The sequence below is a fragment of the Lolium rigidum genome, chromosome 3 (genome assembly GCF_022539505.1).
Source record: "Lolium rigidum isolate FL_2022 chromosome 3, APGP_CSIRO_Lrig_0.1, whole genome shotgun sequence".
Classification (NCBI taxonomy): domain Eukaryota; kingdom Viridiplantae; phylum Streptophyta; class Magnoliopsida; order Poales; family Poaceae; genus Lolium; species Lolium rigidum.
The window spans coordinates 19,299,577-19,322,959 of NC_061510.1; the positions used below are offsets into that span (position 1 = coordinate 19,299,577).

At 43.5% G+C, this 23,383-nt stretch overlaps 4 protein-coding genes across 5 annotated transcripts; all 4 read left to right on the forward strand.

Annotated features, from left to right (window-relative positions):
* The first annotated feature begins 757 nt into the window (after window positions 1-757).
* On the forward strand, window positions 758-1,753 carry LOC124694458 (xyloglucan endotransglucosylase/hydrolase protein 31-like). Its single transcript, XM_047227442.1, has one exon. It carries the CDS (start codon window positions 758-760, stop codon window positions 1,667-1,669), a length of 912 nt encoding a protein of 303 aa, XP_047083398.1. The 3' UTR covers window positions 1,670-1,753.
* Window positions 1,754-2,237: 484 nt separating this feature from the next.
* LOC124701248 (S-adenosyl-L-methionine:benzoic acid/salicylic acid carboxyl methyltransferase 3-like) lies at window positions 2,238-4,467 on the forward strand. The gene is made up of 4 exons (XM_047233295.1): window positions 2,238-2,419; window positions 3,128-3,520; window positions 3,601-3,867; window positions 3,952-4,467. The coding sequence occupies exons 1-4, from the start codon at window positions 2,360-2,362 to the stop codon at window positions 4,285-4,287; spliced, it is 1,056 nt and encodes a 351-aa protein (XP_047089251.1). The 5' UTR covers window positions 2,238-2,359; the 3' UTR covers window positions 4,288-4,467.
* A 2,370-nt stretch (window positions 4,468-6,837) lies between these two features.
* LOC124701246 (protein-ribulosamine 3-kinase, chloroplastic-like) lies at window positions 6,838-9,835 on the forward strand. Of its 2 annotated transcripts, none has more exons than XM_047233292.1 (9): window positions 6,838-6,987; window positions 7,338-7,491; window positions 7,640-7,730; window positions 8,020-8,133; window positions 8,203-8,291; window positions 8,486-8,604; window positions 8,781-8,921; window positions 9,089-9,165; window positions 9,505-9,835. In XM_047233292.1, the coding sequence occupies exons 1-9, from the start codon at window positions 6,861-6,863 to the stop codon at window positions 9,649-9,651; spliced, it is 1,059 nt and encodes a 352-aa protein (XP_047089248.1). In that variant the 5' UTR covers window positions 6,838-6,860; the 3' UTR covers window positions 9,652-9,835. The 2 variants fall into 2 exon arrangements, with proteins under 2 accessions (XP_047089248.1, XP_047089250.1); XM_047233294.1 differs by having other exon boundaries at window positions 6,841-6,987; window positions 8,020-8,094.
* Window positions 9,836-10,424: 589 nt separating this feature from the next.
* Window positions 10,425-10,973, forward strand: LOC124694459 (ethylene-responsive transcription factor ERF026-like). The gene has a single exon (XM_047227443.1). It carries the CDS (start codon window positions 10,425-10,427, stop codon window positions 10,971-10,973), a length of 549 nt encoding a protein of 182 aa, XP_047083399.1.
* The last annotated feature ends 12,410 nt before the right edge of the window (window positions 10,974-23,383 follow it).

Sequence of the window (23,383 nt, forward strand, 5' to 3'; positions counted from 1 at the left end):
CCTCTTTGCTCACTCCTATCGCAGAAGCTATAGGCCCTCCTTGTTGCCAATTGCCTTGCTCAGCTTCGTCATAGTATATGTAGAAAGAGATGATTTGTTTCTTCCCATTTGCAATTTTGCTGTGCCCCAGATGATGATTTCTTTCCTTGTTCGGTAAAAGCAATGCATGCCACAATTTGAACTTGTAGCATTAAGAGTAAGTGGTAATTTCCAATGACTTCCCCCTGTTCTGAATGTTTACCATTCAAGCCTTCAAGGCAAGAAACCAGAATGGGCAAAAGTAAGCATGCGCATGTGTTCAGAATGACCGAGGAAGCACGCCCTTCACTGTCTTCCTCTGAGTCGGATGATTATTCTGGCTAGTTCCTGCATTTTGCAAACACAAGCACAAAAGCCACGATCACACATGGAACACGACGGTGCACGAAATTAGCTTACTCTACAAGCACATGTGCAAAGTTTCAGCTATGTCTGGAAAGATGTTCAAGTAAAATCAATTGTATTCTTTTTGCAGAACCGGAGCCCTTTTTTGTTCGTAAAACAGAGATCATGTGAACTTGAGCCTGATCCAGAAGCCATGCAGAGCCGAATGCATTTGTTTTCATGGACAATTTGTATTGTAAAACACAGATCATGTGAACTTGAGCCTGAACCTGAAGCCATGCAGAGCCATCAGAGGTTTTTGTGGTTCTCATGTAATCCAGATACAGTAACATTTCTTGAATTTCTAATACAGTAGCAAGTTGCCTTACTTGAAATGGTTCTCCATGTTACTCCAGCAGCAGCAGAGCCCATGTGGATGGAGGCGCACATGCCGGGCGCGGCGGCTGTCGCCTGTCCGGCACCACAAAACCCCACCACCTCCATCCCACTCCTCTGGAGCCTCCTGTCCATCATGGCGTCGGAGTGCGAGTCCGGCGACGGCATGCCGCAGCACGGCCAGCACGAGCACCTACGCCCCGACGGGACGGAGCCGCTGTCCCGCATCGCCGTGGACTACACCCCGGACGCGTGCCACCACGCGCGGGCCACCGGCGAGATCCACGTCACCTACGACCACCGCGGCGGCGCGCGGTGGCGCTCCCCCGGCCGCTTCCTCCCGGGCGGCGCCGTGGCGGCCGCCGTCCGCGCGCCCGCGGGGGACACCGCGGGGCTCAACTACAACCTCTACCTCTCCTCCCTGGAGGGGTCCCCGGACATGGACGAGATCGACTTCGAGTTCCTCGGCGGCGACAAGCGCGCCGTGCAGACCAACTTCTACGTCGCGGGCGTCGGCGGCAGGGAGATGGTCCACGCGCTCCCCTTCGACTCCTCCGACGGGTTCCACCACTACGCCGTCGCCTGGGGCGCCGAGGCCATCGAGTGGCGCGTCGACGGGGAGGTGGTCCGGCGGGAGGAGCGGCCTGAAGGTGAGGGGCAGCCATGGCCGGAGAAGCCCATGTTCCTGTACGCGTCCCTGTGGGACGCCAGTGGGATCGACGAGGGGAGGTGGACCGGCACCTACCACGGCCGCGACGCGCCATACGTCTGCAGCTACAGAGATGTCAGGGTGCCCGTCGCGCTTTCACTCGCAGAAGAAGAAGAATGCCAAGATGATGCTAATGCCGCCGGTACCACCTGCAGCGCTGCTGCTGTGGCGGAGGTGGATACCGGAGCTGGTGAAGATTAGATCCTGGTCATGTTCTGTCGGTGAAAATCAGGAATAATTTGCTGCCAAGCAAAGTTGTCCTCTTTCTTGGCTGGATTGGATGCCCACACTAGAGTTCGTTTCAGAATCATTGCACATCATTCTCCTGCAGACTCCTCTGTCATTGTTCTGCTTCTCCAATTCCAAAGATGAAATTACAAGTACACGTTGGCTTTACTGAAACTGAACTAGCAACATTTCTCCACAAGATTGTTCTTTTACAAGATTTCTGCATAAGATGAACCAACCAACAGAATTTGGCAGAGAGTCCAGAGAAAGAAAAGAAAACAGCTTCAGAATTTGGCATATAGGGGATCACCATCACCAAACGTCCCTGCTTTGTTGTATGCGTCTTGTCAGGCTTTTATGCCACCTCAAAGGCTTGGTGCTGCTTGATTGATAGCTTCATCACGTACCACACAGTTTTCACGTTTCTTTAAGCTTTGTGGTGCTTGATTCATCTGCAAATACCCATCCACATAATTTCCGACCAGATTTCATTTTCGCTTGCCCATGTGCTATGCAATTTAAAGGCCGTACTGTTGGGCCCAATAAGCAGCCATCCTCAGTTACCATAAAAAGGAGCACAAATCGTCCAGCTTCCGGTACACCATTAACATTTGCCTTCCTGCTCTGTCTTGTGGAGGTTCGACCTGCTGTAAACGAAGACAGATGGAGCCCATGAACTGGGGAGAAGGGGACACGAGCTATGCCCACAACTCCGGTATTCAGGTATTTTCTCCTCTCTGTTAGTTTACTACTGTGGCTAGCAACTTGACAAAGGTTGCGTTTCGTGTTTCCTTTTTTCTAGTCTCCCAGTTTTCCAGGTATTTAGAAAATATATCGAAAAAGATCTAAAAATGTGTCGAGACAACATCATTCGGTGTTGTGAGTGGTTGCCGATAAACCAGGTCACCGGGTGAGTCTATATACTGATGACATAGTTTGCAATACACATTTCTTGTAGACAGCATCCCTCATAGCATGAGCTACCCACAATTGGTGCATTTGGCCTATAATAATTATGGCGCATATCTCACAGGAACCATATTCATTTACAAAGGGCAGTAAGAAAAAATCGTTTGGCCTAGTTTAATTAATATCCTTGCCATAGTTGCAGTGGTGGAAAGGGTTAGGAATTCGGACAATCCGTTGAGAGGTGATTTCAATTTAAAGGTGTATAACACACAGAAAAAAGTGTGCTACCTAAGCTCATAGCCCTTGGTTACCTCTAAAAAGGAGGACCGTTTTTCTAGTCATTCACGATTTACTATAGTGTTGTTTGCAATTTGCACGGGATACTCTTCAACCAATTGGCCTAATTTTTTCACTCAACTACTTATCCATCCTATATGCATCGAGTAAACTTAGATTTATAAAGAAGAACATGAACTGACAACCACTATATAGATTTTCTTAAGAACTACAACTCGAATGCAGAATGCTGAGCAGAACAGGATGAAGCCCATGATAGAAGCCGCCATAATTGACTTATGTACAAGTACCAGCACCTTGTTTCCCCGAAATATGGTGATTGCCGACTTGGGTTGCTCCTCTGGAACAAACGCGCTAGTGTTGGTATCGACTGCCATCGAGGCCATCCACAGTTACTGCATTCAGTTCCAAAGGCAACCACCTGAAGTGTGTATATTCCTCAATGACCTTCCTGACAACGACTTCAACATGGTGATAAAGAGCTTGGTCACGCTCCGGAAAATTAATGAGCCTATTGTGGTGGCCAGTGTCACGCCAGGGTCATTTTACGAGAGACTCTTCACTAGTGGCTCATTACATCTTGTTTGCTCGTCCAGCAGCCTGCATTGGCTATCAAAGGTGTGACATTTTCGCAACATGATGCAGTAACCGGTTACATCACTTTTTAAATCATATAACCAAATTCCTTATCTCTACAGGCTCCAGAAGTACTAACGAGGAACCATATCCCAGCGTACAACATTGATGAGCATGCAAGACATGAAATGCTTCCTATGATCCATGAGGCTTATGCACAACAGTTTAAGAATGATTTCACACATTTCCTAAAGCTAAGAGCCAAAGAATTCCTCTCAGGAGGCCGGATGGTTATTTCTATTACAGGAAGGCAGTCTGATGGAATGGACTCCAAACTATTTCACATATGGGAAAGCATAGTTCAGATTCTAAGTGTTATGACCTTAGAGGTATATTTATTTGATATCTTGCATATGATTTTATCATTTTTTAATGAATGTGCAAGTAATTGATCTTTTGGGTCTGATTAACAGGGTGTGATTGACAAAGCTAAGTATGATTCCTTCTACATGCCGATGTATGGACCTTCCAGTAAAGAGCTTAGGGAGATCATCCAAGAAGAGGGCTCCTTTTCAATCAAGGAGATGGTAGTGCGCGGCTTAACAAGTGGTGCAGACTCTGCGCTCTTCACTCCAAAAATGTACATGTGCCAGATGCGAGCTGTGTTTGAGCCACTGATTGTGAAACATTTTGGGGGAGTCATGGAAGAATTTATGAGGACCGCAGAGAGACAATGGAGCCTGGACGGAATCTTGAGAGATCATCTTGCTAGATTAACATGGCTATGTGTATCACTCGCCAAGTCATGATCAAGTAACTAGCTAGTTTGTCAGATGTGGCTTCATCTTTCAAGACAATCCACAGTTGATGAAATTTGAACCACTGCTTTCTTTATGAACAAGTAATGTATGCGTACTTTATTATGTAACCTGCACCCCCATGTGTTACTGAATGTTTTCATCGAACCACAAGAAATTTATACTAGATGAGACGCTGCTCGATGCAACGGGAAATTTAAAAAATGGTAGTTTTCTCAATAAAGTGAATCTCTAAATTGAATGATAAAATAAAAACATAGGTACTATAATTATATTATTGGCATGTGAGTTTCAGTACATGAATCATTGAAAAATAAATTATTTATTGAACGGTGTCCGTTTGGACATGTCATGTAGATCAATATATGTTTTCTCATCATCATGTTCTAAACATGCAGAGCGAGAACTCAAGATGTTTTTTTTTGAAATGAGAGAAATATCACCCCAACTTCTGCATCCAAGGGATGCACACGGTTTTTTTATTAGATTATTCACAACACTTTACAAGAAGCAATATAAAAGATCAAACTCGAAGCCACCTCGCTAAACCTACAGTAGGATGAAGGGGGTGACAATACACCAACTAACATCATCCAAAAAACCAAATGCCTTCCCAGGCCGCCCAATAGCAGATGAGAAGCACATTCAATCAAGAAAACTCTCAGCGCACGCCAACGCACACGCCATAGAAGTTGCTACCGCCGTCTTCCTCGACTCCATCTTCAAGAGGGATCATCGCATCCTTGCTAGGCCTGCCATCGATGCCGCCACGGCGCCAGATGACACCACCATCCTGCGCGCGTCCATCACACTGCGTCCGTCTCCGAGACACCACTGCACCATGCCGCGGAGAGTCGACGACGCCGACACAGCAAAGAACACCACTCCACCTCAGCACCACCACCATCCGTTGTCTGCTCCAAAAACGATGCCACCAACAGGTACAACGGCGTTGCACGCCGCCATCGTCCGATCCGGGAGACCCGGGTCTAGGGTTTCCCTTGGAGTAGCCCAGGCGAAGAACGCAGACTGCAGAGACAATGCCTTCAACAAGGTAACGATGAACATGCGCCTCCATCATCCGCCATGACCGAAGTCAGGGCCCGCTTTCACCGGCAGCTACGCCTCACCATCGGGAGCTAGACGACGGATCGCGAGATCCGCCAAAGCTAGCCACACAACTAGCCGATCTCCTCCGGCGAAAGAGAAGACCACCACCGCCATGCCTAGAGTAGAAACTCCAGGCGCCCTCATGAAGCGGAAGGGACACAAACGAGGACCGCAGGCCGCTGCCCGCAGGAGCCCGCTCATCCCCTCCGCCCGAGCCCCATGGGGACCGGATCAGATTTATTGGAGCCGCCGCTGCATCTTGCGGCCACCGGATCCGATGTGGCTGTCGTCCCTTCGCTACACCGACGCCATGAGAAGAGACGACGAGCGCCATTCGCCGTCAACTCGGCGCCAGGAGGGACGCCCGTCGCCGCCACCACACCGCCCAGGCTTTGCCTGGCGATGCTCCCGGCAGCGGCGGTAGAGAGGAGGTCGCAGGAGGGGGCTGGGGGGGGGGGGGCGGGGGGGGGTCGGCGGCGTGGCGCCGCCGCGTGGGGACGGGTTAGGGTTGGGAGGGCGGGTTAGGGTTGGGAGGGGAGGGGAGGGGGCTGGAGGGGGTGGCCAGAACTCAAGATATGTATTGTATGCTTTATGCCTTTGGTGATCCTAAATTTGGTGGTTAAAATAGAATACACGGCAAGAGATGAACAACGGTTTTATATTTACCATGTACTGTATGTAGAGTTTGTTTTTGGTTCGCAAATGAACCAAGTAAAAGAGTTCGACTGAGATTGTAGTAAATGTGTCAACATCTACAGTGTTAAATCTGTATAGTATGAAAATACATTGTATGACGAATCTAATAGAAATTAATTTTATGTTACAGATGTTGATATATTTTTCTACCAACTTAGTCAACCTTAAAGTAGTATGACTTAGAATAAATGTAAAACTTCAATTATTTTTGAACAGAGGGAGTATGTTGCGATTTACTGTGGTTCCTATATATGAAGTGGGATCAAGACATGAGCAACTGAAGCGATGTAAGTCCCTTCTTTTGGATAAAATGCAAACCCCATCTAGCACACAAGAGGCTAGAACAAGTCATTTTGGCAGCAACCTGCAATGCTGGTCCTTTATATCAATCAGACTAATTTTGGTCGGTAGGAAGGAAGTTTAACCGACGTCTCCGAGAGGAGACATCCGAGGAGAGAACAGAGCTAGTAGCTAAAGCAACAGGGCTAAAAAAAACCTTCGGTTCAGAGTTCAGTGTAGATGATGGTGTCTAGGATGAGGGTAGGCGAAGCAATGGCTGGTGTGGCTGGCAAAGAAAAACAGCTTCAGAGTGTGGCGTTTCCCGCTACACCAATAATTGGGCCTCCGAGGACAAATTTTGGAAATCTATTGCTGTGGCTTGTCCACACCAGGCCCATCAGGGTCTCGACTGGAACCTGTCACTCCCAGCCACGGCAAGCGGCAGCCAATCGAAGCGCGCCGGGCGTCCGTGCTCGGAGATGGCAAGCGTGGCGCTCCTCTCCGCATCCTCGCCCTCCACCTCATCCGCCGCCTCGCTCCTCCCTCGCCGCCATCCATCTCGCCGCTCCGCCTGCTTCCCAAGAGCAGCCTCCAAGCTGTCCGTCGGTAAGTCCGCCTCGACACTCCATGCCTGCTCTCCATCCCCAAAAAGTATGCCCCTCCCCGCTGTTACCTAGACGCTGTAGTCCCGATGAACTCTAGCTTCGCTGTAATCTGTGCTGTGTCCGTTCACTTGGAGTTCAGCTGCAGTCATGGCTTGCTGTAGTTGTAAATTTCCCACAGGATTTGGAGTTCAGTAGCAGTCATGGCTTGCTGTAGTTGTAAAATTGGTGACTGTCGGTTTCAACTTCTATGCCCATTTCATAGCATTGCAGTGGGCAGCGGCTCTGGTTATATGATGTACTGCGCTGTGTGTTTTGATGTGTCACTCTGACCTGCTTTGCGCGATTCTACAGTGGCCGCAATGGGCGACGACCCGATCAAGGAATGGATTCTCACCGAGGGGAAGGCCACGAAAATTACAGGGACAAGCTCCATCGGGGGTGGCTGCATTAACGCTGCCCAACGCTATGAGACCGATGCTGGCTCCTTTTTCGTGAAGACCAACAGGTGGGCTAAAGCAAATTTATGTTTGAAACTCAGCATGCCATGGAGTAGTGCACAACGCTAGTGGCAACTCATCATGTCGTCGTGTCCAATTTGCAATACTACTCCACTGTTGCCAACGGTGGGCTGGAATCATCTTGTTGTATGCCAGGCGCATCGGTCCAGCTATGTTTGAGGGGGAGGCTCTGGGCCTGAAGGCAATGTATGACACCAAGTCAATCCGTGTTCCTTTGCCATACAAGGTGAGTGAAGACTCGGATGCAAGAACATGTATAATTTGTGTGATGCATAAAACAGTACAATATATTACAACACAGTACATGACTGAAACTGCACTGATGTGTGCACACCATGCAATTTTATTTTACAAGTTCGAAATGTGGTGTACACTATTGCACTCAAACTGTTTCAGTTCTACTCATATCAAGGTTGTTACATTATCTGAGGAACCTAGCGTCTACTGATTGGACTAGAACTAATATGCAACTGTTGAGAAAATTTAGCATACTTACTCTGTGTACCCTAATACAGGTGGGATCGTTACCAACCGGTGGTTCTTTTATAATCATGGAGTTTATTCAATTTGGTCGTTCTAGGGGAGACCAGGTAACCTTGTCCAGAAACCCCTTTCATACAAAGAAAAAGGTAACTTTGCACCTTATATTCCAATCGTTCGTTTGAATCCTTTATTTTGAACAAATCGGTTATTGCCAGTCAGCTCTGGGAATGAAGCTCGCTGAAATGCATAAAGCTGCAAAATCTGATAAGGGCTATGGTTTCCATGTTGAAAATACAATTGGAAGGTACAGTTGAGTGTTTGGTATTCTAAAATTAGACGATTTATCCCTTTTATAACCAGAAGAGGTAGTTTCACAGTGACATGCATCTGCTCAATTTTACCTCTTGTTCTGTCTCTGGCTGTGTGACATGCAAAACTCAAGTTTGCTTGAAATCCTACTACATTGGTCTTTTTAACCCACCAATTTTCGCAATGTAGCACTCCCCAAATTAACACTTGGACTGCTGACTGGATTGAGTTTTACTCGAAGCATAGACTGGGATACCAACTAGAGTTGATATCACAACGGTTTGGAGATTCCGCCATATATGAAAAAGGTACATAGGAGAAAGGAGGAATAAATGTATACTTGACTTATGTGTTCCCATTTCGTGTCATGGACACATCAATAAGTGGGTGCTAGTCATTTCGCTTTTGATTTGTGGTCATTCATCTTAGCGAACATCTGGCGAAGTTTGTAACAATTCATATCATGTAAGTTGCTCTTGAGCAGGTCAGCGATTGATTGAGAATATGCATCCGCTTTTCGATGGCGCTGTTATTGAGCCATGCCTGCTTCACGGAGATTTATGGAGTGGAAACATAAGCTCTGATACTAATGGAGATCCTGTGATATTGGATCCAGCATGCTACTGTATGTAAAATTCACTATTTATTCCTCCATTTCCAGAATCACAATTGCTTTATGCAGTCTATTGATTTCTTTCTTGAAACCAAAGTGCAGTTGGTTTCCCTGAATTTCTTGCACACACGTATTAGAACCCATAGTCAAGTACCTTATCAATTCTTGTTTAACTACAGATGGACACAATGAAGCAGAGTTTGGGATGTCATGGTGTGCTGGATTTGGAGGGGAATTCTATAACTCCTATTTTGAGGTATCCACTTTTCATTTTGCTCCGCACCTGTATCTGGCACCACTAGCATATGCAGATAAAGTATTCACTTATCATTATCCAAAATTCTGAAAGGGTCAACTGTCTGGTTCCTACTTCAAAACTGATTGATATTTTGCAATAAATTGGGATACAATTTGCGTATCACTCCAATAACATAGTCCCTCACCTTGAGCTGTACTCATTGAATTCATTCCCCTGAGTGGGCTACTCAATTGTCTTTCTCTCTTCCTATATAACTATCACGTCTTGTACCGGGTGGTTACTGAATTTACTGTTATGATAGAAAGTTTGAATGTAACATACTGAACTTCAATTCAGGTGATGCCAAAACAGCCAGGCTTTGAGAAGAGGAGGGACCTGTATCTCCTCTACCACTACCTGAATCACTACAATCTTTTCGGCTCTGGGTACCGCTCATCAGCAATGTCCATAATCGACGACTACTTGCGGATGCTGAAGGCATAGCCCCACTTAGTGCAACAAAAAAATAAGATAACATGTTTTATGTATAACTTTGCACATGTTGCGAACTCAGTGCAACATCTTCACACTTCGCTGTACATTCTTTTGCCCTTTTCTTACAACACTGTATAACTGAAAGATCTTCACATATATATATATGTAAATGTGATGGTGTTAATCCATGTAATCCTGTTTCTTGATACTTCGTGTATGACGCAAAAAAAATGGTGTATGCTTTCTCTGTCATCTGTAGTATGGTGGACTGTTATCAGGATACTGTCGTCGGGGATCCGCGAGAACGGGTCAACCTGATAGTGACCCTCTGACCAACTAAACTATCCCTAGTCAATTGGATTGACACTAATAAGATACATGTCTGCTGCCTGGGCGTTCTTAACAGCCCTGTAAAGGCAGCATCCTTGGCTGCGCACTGAGGACATTTTTAACAACCTAGGACGGCCCGACGTGGCGGCTCGTCATTCGACCACCCCATGAAAAGATGATGAGAACTTTAGGCTTTGTCTCTCTCATCCTGTGTGCTCCCCAGCTAATCCCTCGGAAAGCAAGCAATCTAGACGCGTTTGAGAATTCTTTCCAATTCTTCACCGCCAATGGCCCCAAACCCCCTGTTTTTAAACCCTCGGCGTGATCCTCGGAATTACAGCACGTTCCTGGCTGCCACTGGCATCATCGTTCTCCTGCACTTCCCTGGAAGTTTTAGCTTGTTTTGAACGCCCTTGTGCTGTGCATTGGTGTATTCGTTTGTGTGCGCGCGGATGGAGCGAGACGGCCAGGACGCGAACGTGGCGTTGCTGCCGGGGAGGCGCGCACGCGCTGACACCCGCCACCCGGTGTACCGCGGCATCCGGTTCCGCGGCGGCAAGTGGGTGTCGGAGATCAGAGAGCCGGGCAAGTCCAGCAGGATCTGGCTGGGAACGTACCGGACGCCGGAGATGGCTGCCGCCGCGTACGACGTCGCCGCATTGGCGCTGAGGGGCGCCGAGGCCGCCGGCCCCGCGCTCAACTTCCCCTACGAGGCACTGTCGCGCCCAGCGCCGGTCTCGCGCGCGCCGGACGACATCAGAGCGGCCGCCACGGCCGCTGCGGCGGCCATGGTGGACGGTGCCGGGAATTTGCAGGTGGCTGATAGCGCCTGTTCTGGGGCGGGTGATCAGCGGCGCGTGGTGGACGTGGACGACGTGTTCGAGATGCCGCGGCTGCTGGCGAGCATGGCGGAGGGGCTGATGATGAGCCCGCCGAGGCTGGGCGCGGCGCCGGTGGAGGCGGAAGACGAGCACGGCATGAGCTTGTGGGAACACTGCTGAGTTCTAAAATGTGGATTATTGTCCTTCTTTCGTGAAATGTGTAGGTGCTGGTGAGCGACTGAGTATCATCAGTGTACAAAACTACAAACTACAAAACTTGAACACATGAGAGCGTGTTCAAATTTTTAGCCCCAAGCTTAGAGCGCCATGTGCCAGGTGGCTTATTCATGCGTAGCTGGGTTGACACTTGACACGAGAATAGAAACATGTGTTGGTGTGATTTAAGGAACATGTTGTTGGGTTGACACTTGACACGCGAATAGAAACATGCGTAGCTGGGTTAAATCTGTTAAGCTCTACTAACCTCCGATTCAAGGAATAGGCATCCTCGTTTTACGTGTTTTTCGTTTGTCTAAGTATTATTTCAAATGTATAAAGATTGTTTGTATAAAATTAACATCATTAGAAAGTGCTTTTCAATACGAATCCAACGATACTAATTACATATAATATAATCAAGATTTTGTTGCTCAATTTTTATGGTCAAAGTTCGTCTTAAAATACGTATGCGTCTTATTCCTTGGGACGGAGGTAGTACTATATGACAAAGGTTGTCCGGCTTGAGCGAGGGAGGAGTGGCTCCCTCGAGTGCTTGTAGCCATTGACAGGTAGTCAAAAGATATATTTGTAATTTTTTAAATTTTACTTACTGCAATTGAGAATTATGAATACATAGGTGATTTTTAGAAAGCCAAAACGAGATAAAAAAAAGTTGAGTTAAAAAAAAAGATGTGATAGCTCGCGCAATGCATGACGATGGCGTCGTGATGGTGTTGTGCGGCCCATTGATCGCCTTTGTGCAATTCAAATACTCTATAAGATGGTCGGTGCGCACAGTTGCCAAATTCAGCTGGCGGACACATTGATACTAGACGGACAGGTGAGCTTTGCTTTGCCGCCTGCATGGCGTTGCCACATAGTGTGTCTGGTGTGATGAGTTTGGTAGTGATAAACATTTTAGCAAATCAGTACAACTATTAAGCATGGGCGTAAGAGGGAAAACGGCAAATGGAGGCCGAGCTACACGTAGCTCTTTATATTTAGAAATCATAGTTTGAAGTTTCAAAAAAATCTGAAACAAAATCCTAGATATAGCCAATGATGAAATCAACAAATGTGCAAATTCTTAATGTGAAATTCCTTGTATTCTAGGCTACACAAAAATGATAAAATCTGACAAGTTTTATAGTTTTGAAGTGTGCACTATTTACTATGTTCAGATTCACACATTTTTCATTTTTGTGTAGCCTATAATGCAAAGAATTTCACATTGCGAATTTACATGTTTATAGATTTCATTATTGGCTACATCAAGAAAAAATTCCAATTTTTTTGAAAACTTAAATATGATTTCCGAATTTTTAAAAATAAAAGGTACATGTAGCTCGGCCTCCATTTGTTCACTATTGCCCTAAGATAAGCTACATTTTCCGATCAGCACAGCTACACCACCACCCCTACACCATCGAATACAACCATCCAATTATAAAAACCATTATCATATTGTAAATATAAAGTTCATCAAACTTTGGAGACTTATCCCGTGCACGCGACTTATCCCATGCGGGCAACCAGCAAATCAATGCGATGGCAAGGAAGAATCTTCACCAAAAACATACAAGGACCATTGGCCCATGTTTGTACCATCATCAATTTTCACCCCATGACATGAAAAGGCAAACATAATGTTGTAAGACATGATCAACCACATAAACTCCGTCACTCACTCCCACAACAAACCTAATCAACCGATCAACAGGAGTGGGCGACTGATTATACTTAAGCCAGTGTATTTTACCACCCTTGCAACAATGATTATAAACATCTCAAATTAGTAGCCTGCTCACTATACCAAAGAACCGCTTTACAATAAGAACATGTATACTCCGAACCACAAAGATGCATTCTCCCACAAGAAAAAAAGTTGCACCAAAAAACAAAGCCAATAAAAAAAAGTGAACCAACCGAAAAGAATGTAGTACCAAAAATGAATGACAATGAGAAAAACAAAATCTAAACACAAACCGTAAAGTAGGCCATGTAATATCTAAACATCTTTGCAGGACAACCATCTAGAAAAACAAATGATCTAACACCTAAACCACGAAAGCACAGACTACTACTCTAAAAGCACTTTAGCTTCTGGTATTGTCAGTCGAAAACATAAAAAACTATCTAACTTGGTCAAACTCACACAGATATACTCTCTCAAGGCCTACCTAACAACATAGGACGATTTAATTATCTGTAGCATAATTCTGTGACATGCCTGAAATTAGCTGAAATAAGCTTTAAGACCTTGTATGCTTGAACCAAAATAGAGCCAAGTAATGGCAGTTTTGAAAGTGCATGGAGCCCCCATGTGTGGTTTTGGTAATTAATGACAATTCCTATGGACTAATGTTTGCATTGAGTTATATTTGTAGGTGTTGTCCACAGGTAATTCTTGAACCATATGTTGGCTTCAAGGTTGCAATAAGAATAAATTGATGAAGGATATCAAGTGTCAAGTATGTCTTGAAGATGAAGATGAAATGAAGATGAAGTGTGCCCTCAAGTTACTTCAAGACATCAACATGATGAAGTGCAAGTTCAAGATGAGCCAACTCGAAAAGATCATAAGCTTGAAGCTTGCCATGGAGAAATGAAGTGCTAGTTCAAGATGAACCATCTCGAAGAGATCCTTTGATTGACTCTTGTCATCCATATGGTGATCATGGATATGTGAAGTTGCGCCGAAGAAGTAGCTCTCCCATGGTGGTTTATGGGGGAGCAATCTACAAGACTTCGTCAAGCAAGCACAAGCAAGAAAGGCGTTCCATCTTGTTGCGGTCAAGATCGTCATCATCGAGCTGAAGTGGAATGCGCAAGGTTAAGGTTTGCTCTTGATAGGGTTTCTGTCTCACCGGTCTCATGGTGTAGTTGGAGACCGGTTTATACTTTAGTTGCCGTACTATCAAGAGGGCTCTCGAGTGAGTAACTCGATCGTATCGTTCGGAGAGAGCTCAAACCTTTGCATCCTTGCATCATCTTTCTTGGTTATTATTTGGGTATTATCCATGTGATGTTTTAGAGCTTGTGCTTATTCTCATGACAAGCTCTAGTTCTTCGAAAACGGATTTTGCATAGATCACTTGTTGCGTTTTCGAGTTTGGTGATTTTCTCGGTTTCTCATGTTGAGGTGTTGCACCTCTAAAAATAATAGAAAATCACCCCCCACTAGTTTCCATATTTTGTAGGGATAGCTCTTGTCGACCTCTTTCCAACAAAATTGGTTTCATCTCGTTTGGATTCTCCAATCTCAAGATATTTGCATTTCCATATTTGGGTTCAAAAGTAAAAAAGATGGAAAAGGAGAGGAGGGGCAGCCGCCGGAGGCACAGGCGGTACCCCGGCCGGTACCATGGCCGGAGGCTCCGGCCTCCCCCTCCCGGCCTGCGCCTCCTCTCACGCCTTGGCCACGTGGCCCGCTCCTACTCGCCGCGCCAGATCGACCATGGCCGGTAGTACCGGCCCAACCTAGCCGGTACTACCGGTCCCTACTCCCACGCGCGCACCAGCCTCCAACGGGCAGAAATTTGGGGCCTCCTTTTTATGCCCCCTCTCTCTCTTGGTTTTCCGATCTAAGCTCCTTCTTCTTCCTCCTCTCTCTCAAGCTCACCACCATTGTTGTTGACTTTTTGTGAGCTTGATCTCTCTTTCCCTAACCAATGATTCTTGCATCTTTTTGAGAGAAAGATTGAAGGGATCTAGATCCACACTTTGACCAAACCAAATTAATCATCTCTTTGTGAGCGAATCTTTGGGATCTAGATCTTGGAGAATATTGTGTTCTCCTCTTTGTTTTTCCTCTCTTATTCCCCCTATAGCTTTTGTAGCTTTGTTGAAATTTGAGAGAGAAGGGCTTGAGCATCTTTGTGGTGTTCTTGCAATTGCATTTGGTGCATTGGTTTGAGTTCTCCACGGTGATTCGTGGAAGTGAAAGCAAGAAGGTTCTTACTCTTGGGTCTTTGGACCCTAGACGGCTTAGTGGCCTTTGTGGCATCTTTGTGGTGTTCTTGGGGACTCCAATTAAATTGTGGAGATTCTTCAAGGGCAAGGCCTTAGTGGCATCTTTGTGGTGTTCTTGGGGACTCCAATTTAGTTGTGGATATTCTTCAAGGACAAGGCCTTTGTGGCAATTTGTTGGGAGCCTCCAATTAAGTTGTGGAGATAGCTCCAAGCTTTGTGCGGGTTCGGTAACCTCCCTAAGGTTACATAGTGGATCGAGGACATCCCTCTTGGTGGGAATTCTCGAGGATAATACGGTGGCCCTCGTGCATTTGGAGTGACTTGTCCTCCACACCGCTCCAACGGAGAGTAGCACTCGCAAGAGTGTGAACTTCGGGCTACATCGTCGTCTCCCGCGTGCCTCGGTTATCTCTATACCCGAGCTCTTTACTTATGCACTTTACCTTGTGATAGTCATCGTGCTTGAAGTTATATATATATCTTGCTATCACATAAGTTGCTTGTATTGCTTAGCATAAGTTGTTGGTGCACATAGGTGAACTCTTGCTTAGAATAAGTTGTTTTTTTTGAGATCCTTAGAATAAGTTGTTGGTGCACATAGGTGAACTATAGTATATAGGCTTTGGGCTTGACAAAGTAAACGCTAGTTTTATTCCGCATTTGTTAAGCCCATCTCGTAAAAGTTTTAAACCGCCTATTCACCCCCCTCTAGGCGACATCCGTGTCCTTTCAAGTTTACCAACACTAACTGGTGGTACAGGGATCAGACAATTAGGAAACATGGCAATAAAATAATTATGTGCATAGACTAACTTGAAGGGTAAGTTCGGTCCAAAAATTAATATACAAAATATGAGAATATTGTGTTGCCAATGGAGCTAATCGATTGTGGAATATCACAATAAACAAAGAATGGTAACAACATGTAGTTTGGGCAAGATTTGTATCCATGGCTAGATAATCGAACATCTTTGCAGGACAACCATCTACAAAAATGAATGATCTGACACCTATACCACGAAAGCACACACTACTCCTTTGGAAGCACTTCGGCTTCTGGTATTTTCAATCGAAAACATAATAAAACTATCTATCATGGTCAAACTCACACAGATATACTTCTCAAGGCCTACCTAACAGCTTAAGACGATTTAATTATCCATAGCATAATTTTGTGATATACCTGGAATTAGCTAAAATAAGCTTTGAGGCCTTTCTCTACTTGAAGCAAATAGAGCCAAGTAATGGCAGTTTACCAACACTTACTGGTGTTGCAGGGATCAGACCATCAGGAAACATGGCAATAAAATAACCATGTGCATATCCTAATTTCAATGGTAATTTCGATCAAAAAATCGATATGAAAATATGAGAATAATGTGTTCCCAATGGAGTTTATCTATTTGTGGAATATCACAAGAAACAAAGAATGGTAAGAACTTGTAGTTTGGGCCAGATTTGTATCCATGGATAGACAATCAATATTTTTATTAACCATACAAATGTAATCCATAGTAAAGTATGGCCACCTATGTATTGCAATCAGACCTTTCGGTATAAGTTTTGTCACCCTTATACATAAGCAACATATTTTTGTGCAGAGCAAAGGCATGAATTTCGGAAAATATAATAGAAAGATACATGGATGATCACCCAAACTGACTGGTCGCATCATTAGTGGATGCAATCCAGGAGTAAATAAAATATGGGAATGCATCCCAAATTTCGAGCCATAGTTACACGCCAATTAGAGCCATATGGTTATTTTTCAAGAAACTTCCTAAGGCGCAGGAGACGGTCATGGTCATGTGCAGGAGGTATGTAGAGCATAGCCACACATGAATTTTTCAGATCTAAGCAGCAGTGACACATAAATAAAAAATTAGAATTAGAAGCCGTACGGAACTGCTAATTGTGAGCTAATTAACTACTAAGTACATGCGATTAATTTACCTGCAGTGGGCTCTTCAACATGAGAGCAATCCAAAAACGCTGATGAATTTTGACCCAATGCACAATCTTAAAAGGGGATTTACATGACACGAAAAAAATCTTAATTTCTTGTGGTAAGGAGCAAAGCAGAAAAGCACAATATTCTGATTGACGAAACCTAGCTGACAGAAAATTCCCTGCAAATAAATTTACGTAACAGTTGTCAAAACCCGCGAATAATGTCAAACAAAGCAGCAAAAAAACTTTAACTATTTAGCGCTTACTTCTTTCTGATACTGTTAGATGAGTAGAGAAATGAGGGGAGCGACCGACAGTTTGCTGGAACCTAGCATTATATTGGCACCAACTTAGAGATTCATGTGCCTTGCACCTGAAAGAGATAACATGAAATTGTTGGTCACACAAAGAACATGGTAGTATGAATAATGATCACGCTAGAAAGAACACGATGGAACCTTGGACTAACAATACAATACCCAACTAAAGCTCCGAGCCTCAATGCTAAGGGAAAAGGAGCATTGAGTTTATGATGTGTTTATAAGAAGAAAAATGACCTCTATGATCCTACTGGGTAGTTTAACTTATATTAAATTCCTCAAGTTAGTGGTAACAGAGCACTTCTATAATCAAGAAATATAGCTACTTACCACTTACCATACATTCTTATTTCTCAGTGATGACCCACAAGTATAGGGGATCGCAACAGTCTTCGAGGGAAGTAAAACCCAAATTTATTGATTCGACACAAGGGGAGGTAAAGAATACTTATAAGCCTTAACAACTGAGTTGTCAATTCAGCTGCACCTGGAAAAGCACTAGTAACAGGGGTGATGTGAAAGTAGCAGTGATATGAGAGCAATAGTAACAGTAACACAGCAGCAGTAATAGTAACACAGGAGCAATGGCACGAGAAAATAGTTGATACTACTTCTAATGACATGTAGAACGAGTATATGATGATGAAAGATGGACCGGGGTTCCCAGCTATCTTCACTAGTGGTAACTCTCCAATAACAAGTGTCGGGTGAACAAATTACAGTTGGGCAATTGATAGGATTGAAATAGCATTAAGACAGAACATCGAGATTATTAATCATGTAGGCATGTTTTCTATATATAGTCGTACGTGCTCGCAATGAGAAACTTGTACAACATCTTTTGTCCTACCAATGCCAGGTGTGCCGAGCCTCTAGGGAATCTACTGGAAATTAAGGTACTCCTTTTAATAGAGCACCGGAGCAAAGCATTAACACTCCGTGAAAACATGTGATCCTCATACCTAAGCCTTTCCCTCCAGTTGTCCCAATTTCTATAACTTTGGGGCCTTTGGTTCCGGACATAGACATGTGCATACAACTTGTAGATACAATCTAAGTAATAAGTATAGAGTTTAAATCTAAGATCATGCCACTCGGGCCCTAGTGACAAGCATTAATCACAACAAGATTGTAGCAACAATAACTTCACAAACTTTATAGATAGACTAATCATAATGTAACAATCCATCGGATCCCAACAAACACAACACCGATTACATCGAGATGAATCTCAATCATGTAAGGCAGCTCATGAGATCATTGTATTGAAGTACATGGGGGAGAGAATACCAACTAGCTACAGCTAGAACCCGTAGTCCATGGGGGAACTACTCACGGAGCATGATGGAGGCGATGGCGTTGATGGAGATGGCTTCCGGGGGCACTTCCCCGTCCCGGCAGGGTGCCGGAACAGAGACTTCTGTCCCCCGAATTGGAGTTTCGCGATGGTGGCGGCGCCCCTGGAGTCTTTCTGGAGTTTCGTCAATCGGTGTCGAGTTTTTAGGTCGAAAGGGCTTAAATAGGCGAAGAGACGGAGTCGGAGGGGCCACGTGGCCTCCCCACAGTAGGGCGGCGCGCTCCCCCTTGGGCCGCGCCGACCACACGTGTGGGGCCCCCAGGGCTCCCCTCTGGTCCCCCTTTGACTTTCTGGAAGGTTCCGGGAAAAATAAGATGTTGGGTCTTTGTTTCGTCGAATTCCGAGAATATTGCCCGAACAGCCTTTACGGAACCAAAAACAACAGAAAACAAGCAATCGGCCCTTCGAGCATCTCGTTAATAGGTTAGTTCCGGAAAACACATAAAAACATTATAAAGTGCAAGCAAAACATGTAAGTATTGTCATAAAACAAGCATGGAACATCAGAAGTTATGGATACGTTGGAGACGTATCAGCATCCCCAAGCTTAGTTCCTACTCGTCCTCGAGTAGGTAAACGATAAAAGAATAATTTCTGTAGTGACATGCTACTTACATAACCTTGATCATACTATTATAAAGCATATGAGATGAATGAAGTGACTCAAGGCAATGATCTATAGTTGCTAATCAAATAGAATACATATAGCAAATCTTTTCATGAATAATACTTTCAAGACAAGCATCAAAAGTCTTGCATAAGAGTTAACTCATAAAGCAATAGATTCAAAGTAAAGGCATCGAAGCAACACAAAAGAAGATTTAAGTTTCAGCAGTTGCTTTCAACTTTCAACATGCATATCTCATGGATAATTGTCAACACAAAGTAATATGATGAGTGCAAATAAGCAAGTATGTAAGAATCAATGCACAGTTGACACAAGTGTTTGCTTCTAAGATGGAAGGAAGTAGGTAAACTGACTCAACATAAAGTAGAAGAAAGGCCCTTCGCAGAGGGAAGCAGGGATTAAATCATGTGCTAGAGCTTTTTAAGTTTTGAAATCATATAGAGAGTATAAAAGTAAAGTTTTGAGAGGTGTTTGTCGTTGTCAACGAATGGTAGTGGGCACTCTAACTACCTCGCCAACCAGACTTTCAAGAGTGGCTCCCATGAAGTACGTTATCTCTACCAGCAAGGTAGATCATCCCTCTTCTCTTTTGTTTACACATGTACTTTAGTTTTTATTTATGGGTGACACTCCTCCCAACCTTTGCTTACACAAGCCATGGCTAACCGAATCCTCGGGTGCCTTCCATCAATCTCATACCATGGAGGAGTGTCTATTTGCAAAATTAAGTTTCTTACTGATGAATCAGAGCAAAACATGTGAAGAGAATTATTAATGAAGTTTGATTAATCGGGGCTGGGAACCCCGCGCCAGCTCTTTTTGCAAAATTATTGGATAAGCGGATGAAGCCACTAGTCCATTGGTGAAAGCTGCCCAACAAGATTGAAAGATAAAACACCACATACTTCCTCATGAGCTATAAAACATTGACACAAATAAGGAGATAATAAATTTTGAATTGTTTAAAGGTAGCACATGAAGTATTTACTTGGAATGGCAGAAAACACCACATAGTAGGTAGGTATGGTGGACACAATTGGCATAGGTTTTGGCTCAAGGTTTTGGATGCACGGGAAGCATTCCCTCTCAGTACAAGGTTTGGGCTAGCAAGGTTATTTGAAGCAAACACAAGTATGAACCGGTACAGCAAAACTTACATAAGAACATATTGCAAGCATTATAATACTCTACACTGTCTTCCTTGTTGCTCAAACACTTTTACCAGAAAATATCTAGACCTTAGAGAGACCAATCATGCAAACCAATTTCAACAAGCTCTACGGTATTTCTCCACTAATAGGTTTAAACTACATGATGCAAGAGCTTAGTCATGATCTATTTGAGAGCTCAAAACAATTGCCAAGTATCAAATTATTCAAGATAATATGAGGCATTTTCTGTTTCCAATCAAATAACAACAAGTGCAATAGCTTCCAACTTTTGTCATGAACATTAAAAGTGAAGAACACAAGTGTTCAAATGAAAAAGCGGAGCGTGTCTCTCTCCCAAACAAGGATTGCTAGGATCCGATCTTATTCAATCATAAACAAAACGAAAATAAACACACAGACGCTCCAAGTAAAGCACATAAGATGTGACCGAATAAAAATATAGTTTCAATAGAAGAAACCTGATAAGTTGATGAAGAAGGGGATGCCTTGGGCATCCCCAAGCTTAGACGCTTGAGTCTTCTTGAAATATGCAGGTATGAACCACGGGGGCATCCCCAAGCTTAGACTTTTCACTCTTCTTGATCATATATCATCCTCCTCTCTTGACCCTTGAAAACTTCCTTCACACCAAACTTCTCATAAACTTCATTAGAGGGTTAGTGCATAATAAAAAATTCACATATTCAGAGGTGACACAATCATTCTTAACACTTCTGGACATTGCTCAAAGCTACTGGAAGTTAGTGGAACAAAGAAATCCATCCAACACAGCAAAAGAGGCAATGCGAAATAAAAGGCAGAATCTGTCAAAACAGAACAGCCCGTAAAGACGAATTTTTCTGGGGCACTTAACTTGCTCAAATCAGAAAACTCAAAACTAATGAAAGTTGCGTACATATCGGAGGATCACTCACGTAAATTGGCAGATTTTTCTGAGTTACCTACAGAGAATCATACCCAGATTCGTGACAGCGAGAAATCTGTTTCTGCGCAGTAATCCAAATCTAGCATCACCCTTCTATTAGAGACTTTACTTGGCACAACATTGCAATAAAATAAAGATAATGAGATGTTGCTACAGTAGTAACAACTTCCAAAACACAACAAAACAGTAGTAAAATAAAATCATGGGTTATCTCCCAAGAAGTGCTTTCTTTATAGCCATTAAGATGGGCTCAGCAGTTTTAATGATGCACTCGCAAGAAATAAGAGTTGAATCAAAGGAGAGCATCAAAAGGCATGTTCAAAACACATTTAAGTCTAACCCACTTCCTATGCATAGGAATCTTGTACACAAATAAATTCATGAAGAACAAAGTGACAAGCATAAGAAGATAAAACAAGAGTAACTTCAAGATTTTCAGCATATAGAGAGATGTTCTAGTACCATGCAAATTTCTACAACCATATTTTCCTCTCTCATAATAATTTTCAGTAGCTTCATGAACAAACTCAACAATATAACTATCACATACAGCATGCTTTTCATGATTCACAAACATATAATTTTTATGAAGCTCAAAAATAGTGGGATTAAAACTTTCAAACACACTTTTATCAATAATATAACAAGATGATTGATCATTCTCAAAAGATATGGGACTCATAGATAAAGTCAAGAACTCTCCAATCCCATTTTCATTAGTAGTACAATTAATAATATCAAGTAACATAGGACCATCATCTAGAGATTTATCATAAACATTTGCTACGCAAAATTCTTTAGTACCATGCATTTCGACATTAGGCACAAATAAAGCATTATCATAAGATTTATCAAAGTAGCATGGATTATCATAGATAACAGTAGCATAATTATTCTCACAAGTTTTACTCATAGGTAATATTTCAAGAGAATCCACAGGAACATAACATTCAACCTCCTTTGGTAAGCATGGAGGACAATCAAATAGTGTAAGAGATAAAGAGTTACTCTCATTAGAAGGTTGGCAATAGATAATCCATTCTTCCTCCTTTTGTTCATCACTCTCCTCTTCTTTTTCATCCAATGAGATTCCAGGTTCATCAATTTCCTCCTCTTTTTCATCCAATGAGCTTTCAGGTTCATCAATTTCTTCTTCCACTGGTTCCTGCAAATTGTGAGTGCATTCTTGTGCATTAATGAGTCTCTCTTTATAATCAATGATATAAGGATTATCACTGTAGCTTTCTATGCAAAAATTAAGGATAGAAGAGACATAATCTTTAAGGTCCTTACTAACAACACAAGTTTCATAATTTTTAGCTATGAAGGATTCGATCTCAGAAGCTCCCATAAACAAAACAAATTGTTCTACTTCTTCGAACCCAAGATGAATATAGTTATTCCAATTATAGTTCTTAATTAAAACTTCTTCACTAAAGCCACATTTAAATTTCAGATGTTTAGTATCCTCTTTAGAGCAACAATTTATATCATGGCGTTTAAGCAAGATTTTAGCAATTGTATTCAATTTTTCTATCACAGCACTCATTACTTTACCCGTTCTTGATTCTCTATAATTATTATAAAATTCTATAAGCTCCAACATGGTTATGCGTTCTTCCATAGCAACAGTTTTTAATATTTAGGTTTTTCAAAATTTTATGGATTTTTGAGTATATAGGAAAAATAAAACAAGACAAAAAGAAACTAAGCAAAAGTAAACTAAGCAAAATAATACTAGACAGAAATAAACTAAGCACAAATAAACTAAACAAAAGAAAACTAAGCACTACAAGAAAAGTTGCCATGGCCGACGAAGTTGAAGTCGCGCCGTGGTTGCTGGTGTACCATGGCCGACGATTTTGGGTCCCTCCGTGGTGCATGTCAAAACTTTTTTTTCTCGTTTTGGAGGCCACCTAGCCCGACGAAAGCGGCCAAAACGTCGCGTATGGTGGCCGGGACGTGGTGCATCTCGAAATCTCGGGTTCGCCGGCCGAGTCAACGCAAATCCGCACCGCCGGGGGATGTAGGGCCCGGATGGCAGCCT

Bases quoted from the DNA above. Each gene is read 5' to 3' on its own strand.
- LOC124701248 (XM_047233295.1), top strand. From the start codon at position 2,360: ATGGAGCCCATGAACTGGGGAGAAGGGGACACGAGCTATGCCCACAAC. The intron at 2,420-3,127 runs GTATTTTCTCCT...ACTCGAATGCAG, and splicing joins CCCACAACTCCGGTATTCAG to AATGCTGAGCAGAACAGGAT. The intron at 3,521-3,600 runs GTGTGACATTTT...TTATCTCTACAG, and splicing joins GCCTGCATTGGCTATCAAAG to GCTCCAGAAGTACTAACGAG.
- LOC124694458 (XM_047227442.1), top strand. From the start codon at position 758: ATGGTTCTCCATGTTACTCCAGCAGCAGCAGAGCCCATGTGGATGGAG.
- LOC124694459 (XM_047227443.1), top strand. From the start codon at position 10,425: ATGGAGCGAGACGGCCAGGACGCGAACGTGGCGTTGCTGCCGGGGAGG.
- LOC124701246 (XM_047233292.1), top strand. From the start codon at position 6,861: ATGGCAAGCGTGGCGCTCCTCTCCGCATCCTCGCCCTCCACCTCATCC. The intron at 6,988-7,337 runs GTAAGTCCGCCT...GCGATTCTACAG, and splicing joins AGCCTCCAAGCTGTCCGTCG to TGGCCGCAATGGGCGACGAC. The intron at 8,134-8,202 runs GTAACTTTGCAC...GGTTATTGCCAG, and splicing joins CCTTTCATACAAAGAAAAAG to TCAGCTCTGGGAATGAAGCT.